Source organism: Dermacentor variabilis, chromosome 1 (genome assembly GCF_050947875.1).
Source record: "Dermacentor variabilis isolate Ectoservices chromosome 1, ASM5094787v1, whole genome shotgun sequence".
NCBI lineage: Eukaryota > Metazoa > Arthropoda > Arachnida > Ixodida > Ixodidae > Dermacentor > Dermacentor variabilis.
The window spans coordinates 247593054-247615918 of record NC_134568.1 but is presented as its reverse complement, the minus strand read 5'-3'; the positions used below and the strand labels follow the sequence as shown (position 1 = coordinate 247615918).

General features: G+C 45.3%; 1 protein-coding gene across 1 annotated transcript in view; it reads left to right on the top strand.

Moving 5' to 3' along the window:
* The window catches only part of LOC142560626 (uncharacterized), a 133344-nt gene extending 126079 nt beyond the window's left edge, over positions 1-7265 (top strand). Inside the window, exon 8 of the mRNA XM_075672851.1 lies at positions 5032-7265. Within this exon, the coding sequence (XP_075528966.1) occupies positions 5032-5050 (19 nt within the window). The 3' untranslated portion in view covers positions 5051-7265. The remainder of the gene's footprint in view (positions 1-5031) is intronic.
* Positions 7266-22865: the final 15600 nt, after the last annotated feature.

The window sequence follows — 22865 nt, the reverse complement described above, 5'->3', positions numbered from 1 at the left end:
GGGCTTAGCAGCACAACACCAAAGCCACTACACAACCACAGAGTGTAGGTAGAACGGGAAATAATAACGCCTCGTGCTGGCCGCAAGCGAATCATTTTTCAATGCCGCAACATCTCTGCCGTCCTGATGGGTAGTTTAGTAATTTTGGTTCTGCAAAACTGTCGCTTTTATGTTTAGTTTTATTTGAGGGGCTTGAATCATTCACTGAACTTCGGTGATCCTGACCGGTTAGTAACCGTGAGGGTAAGAATGCAGGATTGGGTTAGCGGTTGGAATTTTCGTTTGAGTTTTCGAGCGTGTAGCGCTGAACTTAATTGGTGTCTTTTCAGTCTGGAACTAGTCGCAGAAAGCAGCCATTCGCATTAACAATATTCTAATCACCTTTATTGCAAATTGTTCTCGTTTTCGCATTACTTCTTTTGTAGTTCTAGCAGCTAACAATCATAAGTCGCTAGAATAATTACGTAATCACTCAATGCAGTTAGGTTCATGAGCCAAGAAACGCTATAACGATGGGAAGGTATAAACAAGCCTAAAATGTTAGAGGTACGATCTACTTGGCGCGTCCCTGTAGTGATGACAAATTACGCATTTTGTTTTGCTGTGCTTAAGGCCAAATCGGTCCATTTAATACCTGGGAAGTTGAAATTATCGAGCAGCAGCAATTGAAACGTAATGAGAGCTTGCGGTGGTTAAGTGAAGCGCGTCGAGATATAAGCGTTAGGTTGACCATGACAATGAGTGCCTGTGGTAACAAGTCGGCAGAATTTGTACTTCAGCAAATAATATAGCTCGCCCCTTCACCTGTATTAAAGGTGGTAACATCATGGATGCATGCGTGAAAACAAATCGATTTATGGAATGTGTGTTTTTTCTTGCAAAATATGCCCTGGCAAGCTCACTAATTTTGTTTGCAGTTTTTTTTTTCTTCCGATAAGAAATTTCGCACAATAGCGTAGCCCATGGCAGTAAAGTACATTGCAGTTAAGTGGTTTAATGGTATTGCTGTTTTTGATATAAGTTTAAACGCATAACGAGTTAAGCTCTCAAGGAAGCTTTCTCATTTCTACGTTTTGAAGCCACACTCGCTGATTACGATGTCTTGAATTTCTTGCTTCCCGCTGTGTAGCAGCAGAATGTATATATTTGCAACTCAAAAATATTTGTGATGTTTAACGTGCCAGAGCCACAATATGATTATGAGACACACCGCAGTGGGGGATACCCGATTAATTTTGAGAACCTGAGGTTCTTTAACGTGCACCCAATGCACGGTACACGGGCATTCTTGCATTTAGCCCCCATCGAAATGCGGCCGCCGCGGCCGAGATTTGATCCCGTGACCTCAGGCTTAGCAGTGCAACGACAAAGCCACTATGCGCCCACGGCGGGTAATTTGCAACTTCAATTTTAGTTATAGTTTATTTATGTAACTCAGTGTGTACATTCGTGCTGGAATATGCAGGAGAAAGTCTTCGAGCGTAGAGATGTTCGTAAAATGTTCTATCCATAAAAGAATGGTGCAGTACATATTTAAAAGCAGCAAAGAACAAATAGTACAAGATTTGAGTAGATACTAGCATTAGAAATGTATATTGTTGTAGTAACAAAAAGGACGGCGTTTAAGAAGACGAGTCAGCAGTAGTGGACACCGAAGAAAGACGAGGTCTTCTTGGGCGCATTAGTGTACCAGGCGGTTTATTGTTTAGACTGCACCGCGTTCGGGATCGGTCCACATTTTTGGACTCCTATGTCCGGGATCGTCCTATATTTTTCGTTGAGTAAAGCTACACTTCCGCCCTTTTTCTTTCTCCTATACGTGCACCAGAAGGCCTCGAATCGCCTTATTTTGTCGAAAGGGGCCAGAAAGTGCACAGCCAAATACCCAGACCCTATGAACCCCAAATCGATCTGAAGTCTTCAAAGAAAGCCATGTTTTTTTTAATAATAACAAGCAAATGCAAACTAAATAAGAAATATCTCGTCGATTAGACAACTCGCATTAATACACACAAAAAAAGCCAACACTCCAACGCATAAATATGGCAATAACATGTAGCATGTAATGCACCATACATCAGAAGTTAGCTATTTAGCAGAAAAGAAAATAGTTCTTGCTTAAATTCACGTAGCGATGGAGGAAACTTAATAGCTAATGGGAAGTTATTTCAAACTGATAATGCCAAGAAGTGGGCAGTGTGTTTTCCGTAATTGGGTCGTATGAGAACATTTTTTTTTTTTTTGGCTGCCACTTTGGTATGACTTGCGTTACTGAGATATGGGGTTTACAATAAATGCTTCAAGGAAGAAGATGTTTAAGTGCCCTGAACAAGGTGATCGAAAGATTATATTTAACGAAGTTATTCATCGGTAATAGTATGTCGTTATGAACGAGCCCAGAGGCATTACTACGGAAGGGGCTAAATGTAAAGATTCTAATGGATTGGTTTTGCAAATGTTGTAGCGGTGGTAAATGCGTCTTGCATGCATTGCCTCATGTTAGCAATAATTTTTCTGGCTTTCGATAAATACATAGTAGATACAAGCAAAGTTGATGTACCGAAATACAGTCGGGTCTTGAGTAATATTTTTATACCAAAGACTAACTTAAGTTTAACGTTAGCAATTTGCTTTGCGTATATTAAGTTCGAGCCCAATGTTACCGCCAGAAATGAGCAATCAGAAACAGCATAAATGACATGCTGCTTTAAATTAATTGATGGACTGGATGGCGAAGGCTTTTGACTGGTACGGACAGCATGAATGACATTTTGGAAGGGTTAATGTCGATAGAGTTAGACCGGCACAAGTTCAAAATATTCTGTAAATCGGAGTTTAATTTAGTGGCCAGAGAATAGATATACCAATCGATAGCAAAGGTTGTGGTGTCGTCTACGCACAAGAAAGCTTCAGTTTGAGTATGAATAAAGCCAGAATAACAAGAAGGCCAAGTATTGGAGCATCGAGGCACTCCTTTGTTAGTTGTAATGAATTCGGAAAGCGTTGAATTAATGTAGACGGCTTGTTCTCTGTTAGCTAAATAGCTTTGGATAAGTGATGATGCAGGGCCAACAACTCCTGCTGCAGAGAATTTAGCTAGGGAAGTTTGACTGATCGATTCGATTGATTTAGAAAGGTCGACGAAAACGGGTTCAGCCTATCTTCATTCGTTGATAGTACTTTTCATGTTATTGGTAAAAGAAAGTAAGGTAAGGTGGCGTAGAGTATGCCTTTCGGAAACAAAATTGATTAGCGGATAAAGTGTTGAAGTTCAAGAGGTACTTGTTTTGGCGCTTCTCAGTGCACTTTTCTGTTACTTTAATAACCATGTCAGTATTGCTATCAGGCGATAATTCGCAATACTACTACGGTCCCTGATTTTAAATACCTGAATAATTCTAGCTGTATTAAGTTGCGCCGGAAATATTCTAGTTATAAATATCGCACTTCTTATGCGAGACAAAGGTCCAACGATGTGATTCATTCATTCACAAAACTTTATTAGTGTCCTGAAGCCCGGTCTTTTCAGACCGAGGCGGGCCGCGTCCACGTCGGCACCGCCAGGCCGAGCCTTATGGCGCCATCGTGGACCCTCTGGACAGCCCGTAGCTGATCTTTATACGAAGAGCTTGTTATCATCTTGTGCCAGTAAAGCCATTTTTCTTCGGGGTCGGCGAGAGTCGCGGGACAGCCCGCCAGCATGTGTCTGATGTCAATGATGCCATCGCACACGTTACATTCTTTCCTAATTTCTCTTTCGGGGTGAATTTTATTTATGAAATACGGAGTGGGGTACGTCCCGGTTTGCAGTAAACGTAGCGTGACTGCTTGAGCCCTGTTCAATTTTACGTGTGGGAGTGGGAATTGCCAACGCCCCAGGTAGTAATATTTAGTGATGTCGTTGTAGGTTAGTAAGTGATCTTTATGCTCCCCGGAATGGTAGTGGGCGTCGGTTCGGTTCTGACCGGCACGGCAAGCAAGTCCTCGTGCCAGGTGGTTCGTCACCTCGTTGAGGTTGGGCCGAGTCTCGTTAACTTGTCCCATATGTGCAGGGAACCATCGGATTTCAGTTTTGATAGTTTCGACCTTGTCGATAATTTTAGCCGCAGTCCCAGCTACATAGTCTTTGTCAAAGCTCTTAATTGCTGCTTTGGAATCGCTATAGATGAAAGACCATTTACGGTTCCTGATGGCTAGAGCAATCGCGGCTTGCTCGAACTATTACTTTTATATTGACTGAATGGATATCATCGAGACAGGGGTTGGTTATACCTTGATATGCTGCTGTTCAAACTGGCGTGTGCGCGAACTCACAGCGTCTTTCTTTCGCAACGCCCCCCCCCCTCCCTCTCTCTATCTCAACTCTTTATTCCCCCTTCCCGTTTCCCAGTGTTCTGTAGCCAACCAGACGCATTTCTGGTTGATATCCCAGCCTTCTTTCTTTCTTTCCTCCACCTCTTGTTCAAACTTACTTTTACTGTGTAGTGTGTGTTTCTCGTGAAACGTTTTTATAATGCCTATTTTTTCTATCTGTATTGTTCTCTGGTGTAGTGATTCTTTCTGTATGTGTTTTTAGCTACGAGCTCTCGATAACAGGTTCTTCAGTAGTCAAACGTCCCCTACTGCCACAGATAATAAATAACACGAGAAAGCTTCGCTCTGCGCTAAGGAAATGGCCGTGTTCGATTGATGATAAAGCAAGTCTCGCTGCTAAGCGCAATCCTAGAAAAGATGTCATGGGCGCTTATAGGATGGTACGCAAAGAAAATGATCGGCCAGGAATATTCATCCGACCAAATAACACTGTAATGGTCACTTAGTTCCCTCGAACTTGCTGGATGAGTTGGTATCCCATTTTTGAGGCAAGCAGCATGAAAAATAACAATATTCTTCTTTTTTTTTTCTGCCTGCCTCTGGTTTCTGTCCCCTTATGCCTCAAGAATAGTTCCATTGTTGCAAATAAAGGTTACCTCCGTCTGCTTCGCCGCTGCAAACAGTGTGCTCAAAGAAATGTTTTTTTTTTCTTCGCAGTGACGTCAAGTCCATCTGACAAGAAGAAAGTGGTACGGGCAGCACCTTTTGGCTTCAAGATGAGTTCAAGGCGAGCGTTCCGCAGGAGAGCTTCTAGAAGCAACGTACGCAACGTAGCCCCACCATCCTTTAGACGCTCCTCCTGGTGGCCCTTGTGTGTCCGCAGGGGAAGAGAGCTGGTGTTGCGCAGATAGTGTTCCGATAGAAAAGCTTCGGTGGACTTGTGCTGTGAACTTACGCCACTGCTTGCTCGAAGTTCTGTGGAACAGTGCGCAAAAAGGGCCAGTGGGTCGTAGTGTTTCCCATCGGCTCATCGTCGAAGGTGGCAACTGCTTATTTCTTTCTTTTCACCGGGCCCGTCCCGGCAACACATCATGTTCATCCAGGCAGAAGAACGGGGCTTTTCTACTGCTCGAGACGCCACGCAAATACTAAAGTGATCCGCTGGCAGCAGTGAAACACACCTCTAGTGCACGAACTCGATACAAGAACGCGCTGGAGACATAGCAGGGACGACTCTGTTCAGCATTCTATACGCAGTGACAGTCCTTAATGAACGTTTAGTGCTGACTTGAGACAAGTGTGATACAACGCCTGCTTGAATTTCATTCGAACTCTTGTGAGCGTCTCTATATTCTTTTTAATTTCGTAAGTTTATTTCTTCGCTCTTGCGATTCACAACACGTCACTTTCAGCAGGTTTATTGTGACAGCGGCGGGAAATTTGCGCGAGAATCTGTAAAAGAACTAATGTTTTTCGTTCATTTTTAAGCTTCCTTTCTGCCCTCCGATCCGAGTTGTTTCATAACTGTATACATGCATAACATTTAATCTGCACGCGAACAATCGACATATGGCGATCATTGAAAAACGTATATATTATATATATATAATAATAATAATACCGCTTTTTAAATATAACATGTTGCTGCTGGAGTTCAAAGTTGATGTGTTTTTGTGTAGGTTTAGCGTTTTGTACATAATATACATACTTGCAGGCTGTATTAAAACCTGATACGCTTGTGTACATACATGTATTTGAGGGATGGTTGCTGTAAACAAACGTGCTATGTACTGCACCAATGCTCTCACCTTAAGCGTTGCTTTTTATTGTTCTGACCAGATTATCGAAGGCAAGGGCATTAGGAAATGATGTTTGCCCACATATTTTCAGTAGCCCTGGCTGTACGCCGGTGACGGCAACTTCAAGCAGCTCTGAGAATTGTTGACAGACGCGCCTGTGTTTACCCCTCCCTATGCACTCCCCATAAAAGAAGCTTACTGGAGCTCAACACTAATGCAATCAATTTCTTCTTGTGCTGTGAACCGAAATAATCTAAACTTGCATTGGTTTACGGTTAGCACTAGAGATGTTCCTGCTCGAGAGTATTGATGCTGAAAACCAAGAGACTTTGCGGCACATCACTAACATATAGGTTTCGTTATTGAGGCTTTGATTTGTATGTAGTACCTAAGAATGATTGCTGAAGTATCAGAGTTATTGTCTTTACTGCCACTTTTGTGCAATTTTTTTTGTTTTAGTCTTCCTGAAGTACAACACGGCACGCAGAAGATAGTCACATAGTTGAGGTATAATTTGTTGAATACTGTCTTCAGGTCTCTTTTTTTGCGCAAAGAAGCTTATACGTGTTACAGTGGCTACGTTTACGGTGTTAGATTTCTTTTTCCATCAAAGAAACCGGGTCATGAGGCCTCCCTGTTTTCATGAGATGGTTGCATAGGACAAGGCACCAGAAAGCCTAAAGGCACTTCGAAGTCCACAACAGTGAAGTAACCTTCTGCACGGTTTCACCACCTTGCGGCAAAGTGGCCTGTGCAGGCGTAACGACAGTTAGCTCTGCAAAATATTTATCGCGAGGCTTCAAACGCTCCTCAAAGATGCGCGTCTAGGAAAACTCAGCATCAAGGCTCAAGGAAAATCTAGTTCACTGGAATAATCACTGCATCCATTGCAACCATAAAAAAAAATATGTGGATTTCGCCTTATTCTGTTCCTCAACCACTGCCTTGCCTCCTGTAAAACTGTCGCTTTCTCTGCGGTTTCCTAGTCACGAGAGACCCATGCTTCGATTTTAGGACTTCACCGCCACCAGCCTCCGTGCTGGCTTGACAGTGATGACGAAACATCGGCCGATGCTCACCTGTAGAAGGCAGATGGTGTGAAATTTGCGATAGTAAATAAACACAGAAATAAATTACTCTTAAGTGACCTCATGTGGCTCTGGCGTGTTTCATATGCATGGCATATACTACGAGGGGCTGTCACCGAACTGTACGCAATGCAGCGAAGCAGTCGGTAACGCTCAGTGGTATACAACATTAATAGGTACTGATGGGCTAGTTGGTGAGACATGATTTTCAAGCAGTGCACTCAAAACTGACACGTTCACGCACGCATCAAAAAGGACATGCACAGGCGCTGGTATGCGTACACCGCGCCTCTGTATGTCCTTTTTCATGTATACGCGAACGTGTCAGTTTTAAGTGCGCTGCTTCAAAATCATGGTATATAAGATGTTAATGCATGGAGAATTTTGTAATGCGTGCACGTTTGGTACAGCACGTAGTGTGTGGCTGAAAGACGCGAGAACATGATCCCGCCATTACTCCGCTATAGCAGCTTTAGCGTTCATATATATACATTTCTCCTCAAAGCACATTTATTTTCTTTTGAATTTCTTTTCGCGGTTTTTATGTTAATAGTATTTTCTTCTTTTACATGCAGCAGCTTCGCCATTAACTTAAGGCAACTTTATGTTCATGTTGACACCACGGACGGTGCGCCGCATCGAGAGAATGTTTTCAAACTAGTTTAGTACCTAAATAGGAAAGCCTTATTTTCAACTAAACCATCCGCAATCATTGATTGTTGGGAGCCACTGAGAATAGCTCTTGCTAATATATGTGGCCTTTAGGTAGATTTAAAAATTAAGATTCACAATATATCTCGTCATTTAACAATATGTATCACATTCTAGCGTGCGATCGATTCCACCTTAAACTTATATTCAGAGAGAAAACGTTAGCAACTATATAGACTTGCAGATACCAATATAGGCGCAGGCGTTCTTCCACCGCAGCGTTGGAAGATATTGCATTTGTACCCGCTACAGAAAAAAAATGCAACCGATTGAATTACAATTGCTTCATTAAAAATGCAGTTGACTGCAGTAACCAATTACTACACCACGAAAGTAATTGAGCAATGACTAAAAAGTAATCAAGTGCACTTACGTTACTGTCCTCCCAACTTTTAGTAACATATCACCAATACAGCAATTACACCAACCTGAACTGGCTATTTTAGCGCGTGCTCTGCAGCACTTCACACGTTGTTTACCTTCACTAACAACTGCGTTTCAGAATTTTCATTGGTCATATTCACTCGTTTTCTTCTGAAGCCATCAGCAGCGACATCGAAAGCTCTAGAAATGTGCGCGCTGGTGGGAAGGGTGTTGTTGTACCGTACCGATACCCATGCCCACAAGATTGTCATTGCTCAAGTATGCCGCCACGCTCGCGCCTGGGCCCTCTATGAAGCGCAGCGCTTTAGTGTTGCTAGGGCTCGGAGAAGGCGCTTCTGGTAAGGCCAGTGAAAAGCGGAAAGCGTCGTCTATAGTTATTTCCTGGCATCGTCGTCCGAAGTGGCCATCGCTATGGAGCCAGGGCCGGCACAATTCGCCGGCCAACATCTGGCGGAGCGTTAGGATGAGGAAACAAACACTGGGCGGCCGGGTTTGCTTGTCTCAACAGGCTGCTGCGTGGCATGACCGCGGTTGTTCTGATGTAACGAGCGCCAAATTCAAGCGCTCATGCAAAGCTGCGTCGGCTGTTACAGACCATCTCGTCAATAAAGCACCTGGTTACAGGTAATCGGTTACTGAAAAAAAAAAACGCTATCGATTACAAGGAGTGCTACTGAGTAAACAAAGTTAATCGAATAATTACAAAATCCACAAAAATATTCAGTTATTACGAGTAATTAATTACACGCGATTCGTTACGTACAAACCTGGAGAGTACCCTGGCAGCGAAAAAAAAACTGTTTTTTTGTGGCGGCTTGCCTGGTACGTTATCCTGTAACTAGGTGCACTTATGCACCCAGAGGGCCCACCTATACATGATCGTGTCACTATAAAACTACACCTAGCTTCGTTAGAGAAAATAAGCATATCAGCTTCTAATTATAAGTGTAATACTCACACTTGCGAGCCGAGCTATAGTCTCATAACTTGTGCTCACTGTACCTTATGTGCAGACCTCTGATGTTTATCCATTGAAATTCATCAAATGACATCGACAGAGTATTCACATCAAGCTGTTGAAAATGCTGTGTACATCTACAAGGAACTAGAGAGGCGAATACTCGAGAAAGAAAAAAAAAACGTAACATTTTAGAACAATGTTGTCTGTTTTCTTTTATTTTTGGATTAAATCCTGGGGCTTTACGTGCCAAATGACCATGTGATTATTAGGCACGCCCTATCTAGCAGAAGACTCCGGAAACAGAAGAAAACAAACACACACACACACAGGGAGAGAGAGAGAGACAGACAGACAGACAGACGCTCAGGTCACAGCCGCTCACAGCTTAGGATAACAGTTAACACGTGTCTTTGGTGAAGTAGCTTGTTTGGGTTTGTTGTCCTTAAGAATTGCAACAATTCATTCGTAGCCCTCTGCTGCTATGGTTTGTGAGACCGATATTCCAAAATAATTTGTTCAGACAATAGTCTGTCGTCTGTGCGAGCTACCGCATCTCGCGAGCGATTGTCTTTATAGAGACAGCCCAAATATTTTTATGCGACCATCGCTCACCAAATAAGCAATCTTGTTGTGAAAGTCGAGCGAAAACAAAGCACCGGAAATTATATAACCTTCTTTTACAGTTCTTACGCAATAATAATAATAATAATAATAATAATAATAATAATAATAATAATAATAATAATAATAATAATAATAATAATAATAATAATAATAAAAGCTCGCTTCAGTCTATAGATCGCTCTTCTGAAGACATCATGCAGCTCGGCTTGGCTAGGCTTTAGGTCTCATTCAATCAAGGGAAGGCCATAAAGGAAGTTCCTTGCTACCGTTAGCGTTCAAATTCTATGGAAGCTTTCATGCCGTCGTTTCCCCATTGAGGGCTCTGATTGCGCAACATGAAACGACGAACTCCTACCTTGACATTTTGCAGCTTATGCGTATATGCTTCCTACAAGTTGTTTGATTAGCTAGATTTGACGCTAGAAGGACACTTTCAACGTTTTACGATGTGACGCCACAAGCAGGCGGCAAAATGCAATATACTTATGGCTGGCCCATTGCCGCCATTCAAAACACCTTAATTCACACATACAGCATGTATAAACCCGGTTGCACCATGGCTAACACGCAACATGAAGTTCACTATGTTCCGCACTACAACATACATTACTTCTCGACAAGGAGAGAGAAGGAGGGAGAGAAAGGGAAGGAAGGGTAGGGGGGGGGGTTCACTATATCCTTAAAGCTCATCAGCCCAGAAAACCGCACGGGCTCTTCTTCGACGGTAGCTGAAGGCGACAGACTTGGATGCCCGACAGTAGACACGCTGCACCTTGCTTAGTGCGAGGGAATGACCAAGACTCATGTCTTCTCTCTCTCTGTCTCTTTCTTTCTCTCCCCCTTCCCCTCCCCACCTGTAGGGTAGTAAACTTCCATACAAAGTGCTGCAATAAACTAAGGAGACGCGTGCGTACAGGAACGCCGAAAAGCCTCCCTTACCTGAAAAACCAAAAGAGCAGCTCTCAAGGTCTGCTTTTGAGTATTCCTAAAGACAGTATTAGAATCGCCGATGAAATGAAGATGATGAAATATTAATTTCAAGGTCTTGCCATAACTGAAGGAAAAAATCTCCATGCGTGGATCCTTGTCTGAAGTTCTTTGCGCTTCGCTATATGCTATATCTGAGGATATATTTCTAATCTTTCCAAAATTTCCAAGAAAACATGCTTTTTCGTGGTTTAATTTTCATGCCACTAAATGTTCTGAAGTTTTACATACCATCAAAGGGCCTCGTATATGTGGGTGAGTACTCGATAACCCACCCTAAGCGCCTTTAGACTGCAACACATACTGTGAGCCCGTCCGTTCTGAGTGCTCGTGTAGCACACGAGCAGCTAGCTCTTGTCTAATTGGGTGACGCCTAGTGGCGGCTGCTGTGTCTGAAATAGTGCGCTCAGGTGCAGTTGCAACCACATAGCTGCGCAACTTGCTCTTCGCGAGCTTCGACGTTTGATCGATGCCTTCGTTTTGGCTGGTCTGCAATTTACTGGAAGGCGCTGCCTCGCTGTGTTGCAGAATTAGTCGCCAGCACTGATAACGTGTGGAATGCTATAAATAGCGCGCTTTTCTAGACCTCGTGCTCGGCAGCGCAACTCCATAGCCGCTAAGCCACCGCGGCGGGTGTATGCGGTCGTCTGATTTGCGAAAAAAAAAAACAAAAGAAAAAAAACAAGGCAGTTCTCAGTGTACTGTTTGCCTACACGAGCATGTATTTGAGGTATTCCTGGCTAACGATGAGCACGCATATGAGTTAAACGAGCGGGCACAACATTTTTTCTTCATTCCTTGCGTAATTATACAGCGTGCGTTATCACTCTACTCGAGTGATTCGCGAGACACCGCCCTCAGCTCAAGAGCAGATCCGGCATATATAGCAGAGGCGCTAATCGAGCGTCACTGCTCGAGCAAAGTAGAAATTTATAGCAATAACTTCTTGCAAATAAGAAAAGTTAATATGGAAGGCAAGATGTCGCGGGCATGGCCAAGCAACGTGCGCAGTACTGGACAACTGGGCCTGCATTCAGAAAAAGCTCCTACGCTAGGATGGTTCGTAAGAGCGAATTCCGTCGAATCCCCGCACTGGACGTATTGTTAGCGAAGGCGTCCGGCCAATAGCAAAGATCACTTAGGAACGAAAAGCTTTGCGAATACGGTCCCTGTTTTGCCGCGCATGCACAGGGCGTACTATATCGCACACCCAGCAGCCGCCGCCAGCCGTATACACGGGAGCGCGTGGGCCGCTTGCACGCTTAGCAGAACAGTAAATGTGTCTGTACGTTTTGTGTTTGTTTGCCTCTTCAGTCGAACCTTTTTTGGCACAGAAAGGCAATGCTATCGGCGAAACGCTATTAAAAAATCTCTAGCTGGAACTTACGCAGCGAGGCAGTTCTCAGCCGAAGCTGTAGTAGCAATCGTGCGGCACGCATTATCTGTAGATGACTCGGACCAATCTGTTATTACTTGCGACGCGTTCATTTGCATGATTCGCCCGCTGGGGATTGGAAAATGAACCCGCAAATACGGGCGCGGGCCACCGCGCACGAAAACAAAAAGGCAGCTTGAAGCGAAGCTCCCTGCGGAGAGGCACGTCAGGGCAATCACGGGACTTGATCAACCGCAGCCCCAGAGAGACCACCGCCGCACTCGCGGGGTGCCATTGGCCTGAGCAGGCTCCACCGTCGGTGCGGCGCGTCCGTGCGGCAACCGATATTTCGGCAGTAGCGCCCAGCGCTCCTACATACATCGGAAAGGCGGGTCTCTTGAAATCATTCTTCACTCGACAACCCGCCCCGTTACCACAGGCTGCTGTGGAGGCGCATCGCGAAGGGAAAACTTCAAGTGCGCCTTTTAATATCACTGTTGCCCCACGGTCACACAGAAATCCATTTGAGCTGGGAGAGCTGCCTGAACGTACAGAGATAGCTCGAAGGAAGCAGCCCTATTTCGGACAAGCCCAGTGAAACTGCGATTTAAAGCGGCCACGTATTTCAAATTCCTCCCGTTTCAAATTTTCGTGCAGATTAAGTTTCAAACGACGGGGAGGAGCTTATCGATGGAAAGAAGCACTGCTCCTGCTACTGAGAAACCAGTTTTTACGTCGTGCGAGACGTTCATATCATGTACCCCTGAGGTCAAGTAATTTAGATATACTATCCCCGACAAACATGCAACCGTACACGAAGATACGTGTTCTGCACATACATGCTAGACGATGGCTCGTGCTCTGTCGCTCTAAGCGAACTCTAAGCAGGCCTCTCGAGTCAATGTAAGGAAAGCTGTAAAATAAATAATTCTTTTCTTCAGGCCTTTTAGCACCTTCATGTTGCCCTGAAGTGAGCAAATATCAATGTGCGACAAAGGTAAACAAAACAAATAGCTAGCTAAAGAAAAAGCTCACCCTGGATTGCTAAAGGTGGTAATTACCCTTAATACCCTAAAAATAAAGAACAGTGTTGAATGACTGCAGTAAAAATTGCCTCATGCCCGAATGGATGACAAAGAATGGGGTGAACTGATCGAGTTCCGTTTTTACTAGCTGAAACTTTGTGGCCATTATTTACGCATGGTTACACAACGAATACAAGCTGGAAAAATAGTTGTATAAGGGGCAGCTTCAATTTCTTCCTATTGAACGGAGGAATCATAAGTCGGGGTGTGGTATCAACCTTTGTCATGTTAGCACGCACACATCTATTAGAATCTTTGTCATGGCACGAAAAACCTGTCCCATTTTCACATAGTGTTTTTGCTGAGGATAATAAGTAACGCATCCACATGCGAATAGCACGAATGCCTACAAAGTAATTAAAGCGCAGGACAGGGGTGATTGGAGACCGCAGGGAAAGGCCTTCGTCCTGCAGTGGACGTCAATAGGCTGACGACGACGACGACGACGACGATGATGATGATGATGGTGATGATGATAGAATTAAAAACCCGCGCGATTTGATAGGTAAAGAGTTCAATGGGGTACGTGGCATACGCTCAGCACTAGCGCCTTTTTGAAGTTCAAATTTTAAAGGTTATTGTTATTTTCAACAGGTTGGTGGAGACACAAAAAAAGAAAAGCTGCAAATGCGTTTTGAAAAAATTAGTGGATCCCACGCACTGTCAGAATCAATGTAAGCGAAACTTTGTATCCCGATTGCTTTGATTGACGATAATTAGCGGCGAAGTTGGCGGCGAATGTGTAATTCCTTCGGTGTTTAGTCCAATATACGAGAGTGGTGAGTTGATGTTAAACGTTACCTTGCGTGCACCACTGCCGTTTGTCTGCTTAGTCAACAGAACACACAGGGCGAAGTGCTCGCTTGAGGCGTTGTTGCGCGGTATATTTCATAACCTCTGAGAGGGTTGAGCATTATCATTGACTCACGGGGCATATCGCATCGTGGCAGAAGTGTAACATATTAATTGAATTATGGGGCTGTGCGTAATTCAATTAATTATTATAAAATTGTACGTATACATTGATACATACATTCGCGGTCTGCACCACGGTTCGCTGCGCAGCGAGGACGCTCATATTCCGCGCGACGCTTCTTTCAGGTGTGAGTTTTCTCGACGCTGAATGCACGCTTTGGAGCCGTTTTGCGTACGTGACCAGCACGCTGTTGAGATGTCAGCTCCAATCGCTCTCTTCAGGCTGACGAGTGTAATGTTCAGACTATCACAGCCCAGCACGCGACCTCCACAACCCAGCACCTGCATTTTTGTCGCATATAGGAAAGCAAGCACAGCGCGTGCCATACGCACAAACTACGCATCCCGGCCCGCGGCAGTGCTGGCCGGCCGGCCGGCCGGGATGATGATGATGATTTAATGGCACCCTCTTTGAAACGCTTATCTCTAGTGATGACCGGCTGACGCTTCCGTCCACTTTAAAGCCCAGCGCTTCGGGAAGGTGTACGTTAACTACATTTCTCACTGGGTGAATCCCTTCGCAATCCCGGGATGTGTAGGGTGCCTCATGCCTAAAGCGCCTTCGCTGGCGTCGACGCAGGGATGTGCGAAGGCGAGCGCCATCTGGTGGTGTTGCAAAGAACCCAACGGCACGCGTTGCAAGAGCATCACAGCGCTCGGAAAGTCGGGAGAAGAGGCAACGAAAACTTCGCTTCAAATAAATGCCCTCCCAAAGTAGTGTCTTAATAGTGTCTTACAGAACGATATTCTGGTTCAAAAGGCGAGCGCTTTTTGTTCACTGTAAAGCGTTCATCATGCGTGCACCCTGTCTGCCAGCGTTCGGTTCTGCAGCTATGCTATCATCTTTACTTTTCCGCCCAGTCGCGAAAATGTTCTGTTACTGCATTTAGACTCCATTAGGGCGTTTAGTTACGAGTGCTTGATTGGTATACTAGCGTACCATAACAAGAACTGCACGTAGAAAAAAGAAGGAAAAGCGTAACAAATCTTCAGCGCGCAGTCACTGTGGCGTTATTTCAGCACATCGTGTCATTAGAAGATACGTCCGTACAAAACATGTGAAATGTGCTTTCTGGGCCGTAGGCGTGTGTTCTGATCGGTTTGCCTGCTCCACTGAACACTGGCGCAACAAAGGATAAAGAAAACAGCAAGGGCGCTGTTCATCAGTTCATTAGTTACAAGCTGTGTCTGCAGCTCTCCCGAACCAAACAAAGGACGAGTGGATGAAAGGGATACAGGCATAGGCAGGCGCACAATAATAAATAGTCGGAAACAGTAGGGGTGCGGGAAGGAACAAGAAGAAGACGTTTCCCGCGGTCAAAAATATCGGGGAGGAGGATACGAGATGAGTCCAGTAACGACGTGACATGTCCATCAAAAGGGACGAACCATTGCGGGGTTATTGATCCTGCGCTCACTCCCGCGTCCGAGCCCTCGGCGAGAACACTGCCGACGTGGGCACGCGAAGGAAAACAGTTCTCCCATCGCCCTAATCCCATTTTTCCGCCCGTAAAGCAACCGTTTCCGCTGTCCACTGGCGCCATCCACACGCAGCGCTCTGAGGAGCTCGCGTGGGCCATAACCCTTAACTGAAATGACTCAGTGACCAGAGCAAGGAGAGGAGGGGGGGGGGAGCAATATGGCACTCGCCGGCCTCGCCGCTTTGTCGACGACTGGTCCCCATGGCGGCTCTGAGTAATACCCCGTTCAGCCCCGCCGACGCCCGGAAAGCAGCGATTTGCCCCGCGTTACCACGGGCGGCCGGCGACGAGCGCGGCCGCCGTGCTGGGAGGGAGACCGCGCGATCGCGCGCTCGCGCCGAGGCTCCCGCGCTGCACGGGTGTGCGGGCTAGCACAGCTGCACGGGAGCCGAGCAGCAGTGCGCCAGTGTTTTTGCCCTCCCGGAGCAGCGCGGCGCGTGGGAGTCCGCCCCTCCTCCGCCTGCTTCCCTCCCTCCAGCCCTCAACCGCGGAGACCCCGCGGCGCGTGATAAATGAGACCCTCGCTCGCTGAGATGACAACGGATGCCGGGGAGACATTTTTGCTCCAAAAGACGGGGAAATGGCCGCAACCGATGGACAGCGCCGGACGGGGACGACGGCGGCGACGCGCGTGCGAGCTGCCGATGAGGCACCGAAGTGGCACGAAAAGAAAAAGAAAATAATAATCATAATAATAAAAAAAACTGAAGGAAGCGGAACTGGATCGGGAAAACGATTTCCCGGTTTCCGGAGCGGCAATTATGACGCTATTGTGAACAATGGGTGGTTTCCCTCCGCGGCAAGTGCCTCTTGCGCGTGCGCACTTTCGAGAACCGCAAAAGTGAGCATCGCTTGCTCTCTGTCCATTTTCAGTTCAGAATGGGAATGAATGTGAAAAAAAGTGTTCAGGCTTGAAATGGCTCGTTTTTTGAAATACAAGGATAAACTGGACAATTCGTGGCCATTATCTGCGGATGACACGGGTCTGCGCATGTGTGTTGTTTGCAGTTTGCTTTTTTACTTGACAAAACGCCAACCTCCTCTGGAGAAGTCGCAGTGTACACCCACTTTGTAATCGCGCAGGCCAATGAACAGTAGCAGAGCCTGCGATACCGTTTGATGCGATAACAGCTGACGTCATTATTTTTTTAATCTGATCTACAAGAAATAGTCCGAAGTATTATGCAAAAATATTATGGGGTTTTACGTGCCGAAACCACTTTCTCATTATTCGGCACGCCGTAGTGGGGGACTCCGGAAATTTCGACCACCTGGCGTTCTTTAACGTGCACCTAAATCTAAGTACAAGGCTGTTTTTACATTTCTCCCCCATCGAAATGTGGCCTCCGTGGCCGCGAATCGATCCCTCGACCTCGTGCTTAGCAGCCCAACATCATAGCCACTAACCAACAGCATTTTATTTTCTTATTGACTTGGGCTACGGGACCATTGTTCGTTGTTTTCTTCATGTTTTCGAAAATTGGTTGACGCGCAGTAGGAAGGCGATATCCCTTAATGATGTAAACACAGTGACAACCTACTGTGTACAAGCTCCGCCCACAAAGCCGCACTCCATCTCTCATCTGTGTTTCCGCGCTCCAAAACAATAAATACCAGGAGACGCCGATATTCGCCTAAGCGCTGACGTCACGGAAATTAGTGAACGTAAGTGGCTGCACAAATTATCTTTGAATTGCACAGCGGTGTACCTGCCACCGCATTCTCAGGCTATCGCGGACTATAGGGTCTGGAGTGCTCCGCACACCTGCGGTTGCATTTTGCATTACTATTAGCCCCGAGAACGACCTAGAGGGGCGCTGCGAGCGCTGCTCGTGTGACGTCAGGGCACGGACTCGCGCTTGTCGTCTGCTGCAGTTCGGGCGTTGACCGGACACATTCTCCAGTGTTTCCGCTGGTTCGCTCTCGTTCCCAATGCTCGTATACTTATGACGGGCCTCTCAAATATATATTTTACGACGTCTTCGTTTGCGAAAATGCAATCAAGGAGCTTATTTCCTAAACGACAATATATTTCTCAAAGGCAACGCTATAGTGCCGCCCGAGGGAGCTCAGACCAGCCCATTACGGGTTTTTCATGCGCGGATCTACACTTTGCAGTGGTAGCTCACGTGAATAATAAAAGTATAGACGCAAAAGCACAGCACATAAGAATCCACTTAAGATTCCATACCCACCATGGTGCAATATGCGTGTCACAATTAAACGCTGGCTGCATATGACTTCTACAACATCTATCTTGATCAATTGCCATAACGACAGTCGGTGGTTTCCGTTACGGGAAGGGTGTGCCATATCGTCCATAAAAGCTACTGAGGTCCGCTATGACACATTTCATCGATTACATTTGATTGGTTCTAGATCTTAACCACGAAATTTTCTTTCATGTGATTGCAGTTATGGTATTCGTGAAGTATATATATATATATATATATATATATATATATATATATATATATATATATATATATATATATATATATATATATATATATACACGATGCGCCGTTGTGTTAAAAACCAATGCGTTTCTGGGTGCCTATATCAGAGAACGGCGAAAGCAGTACCAAACCTTTTCGCACAAAATGCGCGCCTATCTGTTCCTTTTGGGCCTCAATACAGTTGCCACATATGACTAAAGCAACTCACCAGAGTAATAATAATCATGATGAAAGCTTCGCTGGGCAGTGTCCTTCTAACACGGATTTATAATGTTGACACCAAACATGAAGAAGGTATTTTTTCCATGTAAAATGCTATGTCTCTCATACTTAAGTAATAAGGGAATGGTAAGTGTTTAGAGGAGCATCATAAATAACTTCACGTGTTGAACTTGCAGACACTCTTTTTAAGCAAAATTTACGAACAGACACGGCGCATATATGCATTGCAAGACCAGTAGACCGCTTCAGTGCTACATAGTTTGCGATATCCAAGTCACAAATTTTCATGACTCACACGGTTTCGAAGAAGAAACTGCGGTTCGGGCATGGCAGCAGAAATAATCCCAAGTAACCTTCTCTAAGTACGGCTCGAGCCGCCAATACCCCAAGCACGCACGAGCGAGCCGGAGTGAGTGGCGTCCTGGCCGTGACGTCACTCGCAAGAGGGCGCCACTCCAAATTCTCGCCGCTAATAGCAATGAGCAGCGAAAGTTGCTTTAATACTGGTGTGCACTTAATCTGGATGATCCTGACATATAAGTTATATTACACGGTATCCACTTCATTTTAAGATGGTGGAAAAAGTAAGAAGAGCAATTATGCAACATTTGGGGAAGAAAGTGCGTAGTTACCGCATGCATGACTGCTCAATCTAAAATGCGGACTGTACAGAGCGCCTATGATTACCCTCTGCATTATTTTGATGTTGGCGCAATACTTAGGCTTTTTCTTTTAAGCTTAGAAACATGTACTATATTTTCCGACAGGCATGTGTGTTATCGAATCATGTCAATATTCTTTACAGGGCTAGAAAAAATTCATTGTTGCACAGGTACTGTGACAAGCTTCGCGTTCCCAAAGGCAACTGAGACATGAGCAAGGGAGCGCATGCGCAGTGGTTTCGCTGAAGTGCCGAGCGTACTTCGCACTTGCAACGAGAGCATAACTTTTCGAATGTGCATCAACTGAAAAGTGTATTGACGCTAACGCGATATTACGATCGTTAAGCCATCATGTGATTCATGGTTAGTACTCCATGGCTTTCACAACGTTGTGGCAATAGATTTGTTGACAAAGCGCAATGCAGCTTATTTTATTGTTCTTTGTAGTTCAGTCATGATGCGTGCTAGTTTCACAACGTTCATCTTACAGCCCTTTACTTTCACAAAGTTACATTCAAAAGTAATTCGTCCTATCGTGTAATTTTCAGCGCATATCTAAATCACTACACTTCGAACACAAAAGTGGAAGAAGCATTTTGTTCCAGCGAGGATGTTGGATTTGCAAATGAGAAGTGTTTCTATTCCTCCCCAAATTCCTCCGCGGTGTACAGAGCTGTAGTGTAAATGGTGAGCCGTGTGGGTGGGATAGCAGGACAACGTGGCATGGATGGCACGCAACCTGTTGCTCCGCGGCTCAAATTCGTCCTCGCCATTAGCCTTTGATTATGTTACCAGATGCCGTTGTACAATTGTAACAGATGTATTTTGACGGGCTTTAGACATTACCGCACTTGACAAGTGGCGGACGGATGGAACAATCGCCGGCAGCTTTGGCAAGGCCAGGTCTGCCTGCAGTACGTAAGCACCATTGCTCCTCCTCTACACTTTGATAGGCATGTCGCTTTTGCGCACACCGCACAGAAAAAAGACAGCAAAAGAGAAATCCATGCCAGAAGCACAACCACAGAAACTATATATGACAAGGCACGTGGTTCAATCCGGCTGATGCCGGCATAAAAGAGCTCTCATGCGTCCTTTCGAACTGATAGACAGATGACCAACATATTAATGCGGATAACAAAAATTGCAAAGTGTCTAGATGATTTCTCGGCACAACTGATCATTGCGGCTTGTAAAAATGACTATACTGTCATACTCGGAGGAGCATCTCCATGTTATGTTTATTTTTTCGTTGCACTGTGGGTACGAAGAAACTGATAGCGTAATATTTACACGTTTCAAGTCTGGCTGACTCATTCACCAATATTTCTTGTTTGGCATTCGGGTATAGTGATATACCGGCCGGGTGTTTCAGCGAACACTTTCAATTTTTTTTAAATTGCCTATGGCAGATAGCACGATTCTAGTCCATGAGCTGCGCGCAACGGCCAAGCGAGCCTGACGACGAAGAACGGGCGCAAGGGGTGTGCAACGCGAAGGCGCACTTTTAGACGACCAGAAACCACTCACGAAGCAACACTCTATCAACGTAAGAATAAAAATATTATTTAAAAAACAAACGCAGGAAGACCTGTCAACATTTTATTGCGCACGTCTGCGTTCCAATTATTTCCTTGCCTGTTTAGCGCTCCAGCTATTAATTCAGTTAAGTACCAGTAGTCCGAAACTTCTCAATTTTCTTGTTCTAGTTTCAAATATGAATGACGCACTTAAGGAATAAAATTCCTTGAAAACTGTAAGGTAAGCAAAGGTTGTCGCCTGTTTTTGTTACGTGATAGCACTAATTCCAGTGCTATCGAGTCTAGCAGTGAACAGTGTCCGATACCCATGGCGAGAGTAAAGAAATAAAAGCAGGGTTACGCTGGGCAGACTAAAGTATGCAGGAGTGAGCTGTGCCACGGTAACCAAATTATCGTGTGCAGTTGAATTATCTTGTGCAGGTCAGCAAATGCAGCACAAGACTGCGTGCCTGTTTTGCGCATTAATGTTATCCGCCCTTCTACCAGACGTTCCAGACATTTCATAGACATTTCACTGCAAACCTGTGCATGGGTGGTGGGCGCTACACATTGAAATGTAGATGGCAGCGCTTCTATGCGAGTTTGGTCAATTTTCTGGTATTGAAACCAATCCTCTAAGCTCAATGAATCGATAATACACTCTCCTGGGAAATAGATAACCTGTATCGTCGACCCCCCCCCCCCCTTTTTTTTTTGCAATAAGCGTATAGGAACTTCCTGTTGTTAGGCGAAGTGAAAGTTGCACGAAATGTCACGCAAACATTGGATCTGACACGCAGCCACACAATTTCTGTTTTCGCAGTTTCCTCGTGCTTTCTGAGCAGGTTCGGCTTGCATCTTGATGGATCACATAAAGGTGCTGTCCCATCACTTACGTATACCTAATGCAACATTTCGCGGAAAGACCACATTGTAGCAAAATATCGCATGTTTGCTGTAAAGCGGCTTAAGCACTGGGTTCATTAACGCACCGCAGTGACCACTTAATTTCTTGGAAATGGCGTCCAACGTCTTTTGCGATACGTCTAAAGCGCTGGGCAGCAGCAAAATTGAAATTTCCACGCCCACAGGAGCGGGCCATAGACAACGCCAGCGCGCTGGGCACAGATAAACACTGAATTACAGCTGCAGACACTGTAGCCGAAGGCCAAATGCCGCAGTTCATGTAAAAAAAAAGGGTCGACAAGTTGTTGTGAATGCGCCACAACCATGGAAAAGTCATGACAAGAAGCACACGCCGTACACGCCCGTGTACACGCTAATGGCTAACAGACGAGCAATCCACACTAAGCGTAGTCGCCATGCTGACTCCGCTCAATTTAGCAGCGAACAGTGGTCCGGAACATTCCGTACATATACGTACTACAGACTTGCAGACTCACATTTCAAAAACTCTGGCGGGGCAGTTCGGGCTGCATTCACGTAGCGAGCGCACGCACGGAGTATGAAGAGCTGAATTATCCTGATGTCCCTTACTACGTCATGCATCGAAGTAATGTAGTGGTTGTGCCGCCTAATACTCCAGAATTTCATTAATTTTTCTTCAGCTGGGGCCTACGTGTTAAGCTAAATGTTAGAGTTGTTAACACTGCACATGTTCATGTGGTATATGTGCATAACAAGCGGGCAATGCTGCATCGTCATATTTATGCGTAGTGGAGCTTTGTTTTACGCTTTCGGCACGCTGAATAGATTTTGCACCGCACAGGCGCAGGGATCTACTCGCTGCTTTGGTGCGCCGAGACATTTTCACATTTTCCAATTCCCAACCTGTTGCCATGGTAACAAAATAAAAGCGTTTAAAGAAAATTCCCGCGAAATGTATAAGAAACTCGCGAAATGCATAAAGCGAGGGTTGGAAAGAAGGCCCGATGCTGCGATCCTGAATTTCACAAAGGGAAGGAAGCCTGAGTAGCTTTCATGAACTTCAGTACACTAAAAACAGTAAAGAGGCACCATTAAACTGCAGTAAAGAAAAAAAAGAAGAAAGAAAGAAAGAAAGCAACGCCACAGAGCTCAGCACGATAATCGTAAAGTATCCGTATTTCCCATAAAAATTATGGGACCGCTGGCCGCAAGGGGAGCAAAAAAAGAACGAAAAATTGCTTCCAAGAGAATGCGCCCCTAATGAGGTTCTCTATTGTGGCCGCGGTCGCGTGTGGGTCACGTGCCGTTCCGATGGACGAAGAAGGCAGCC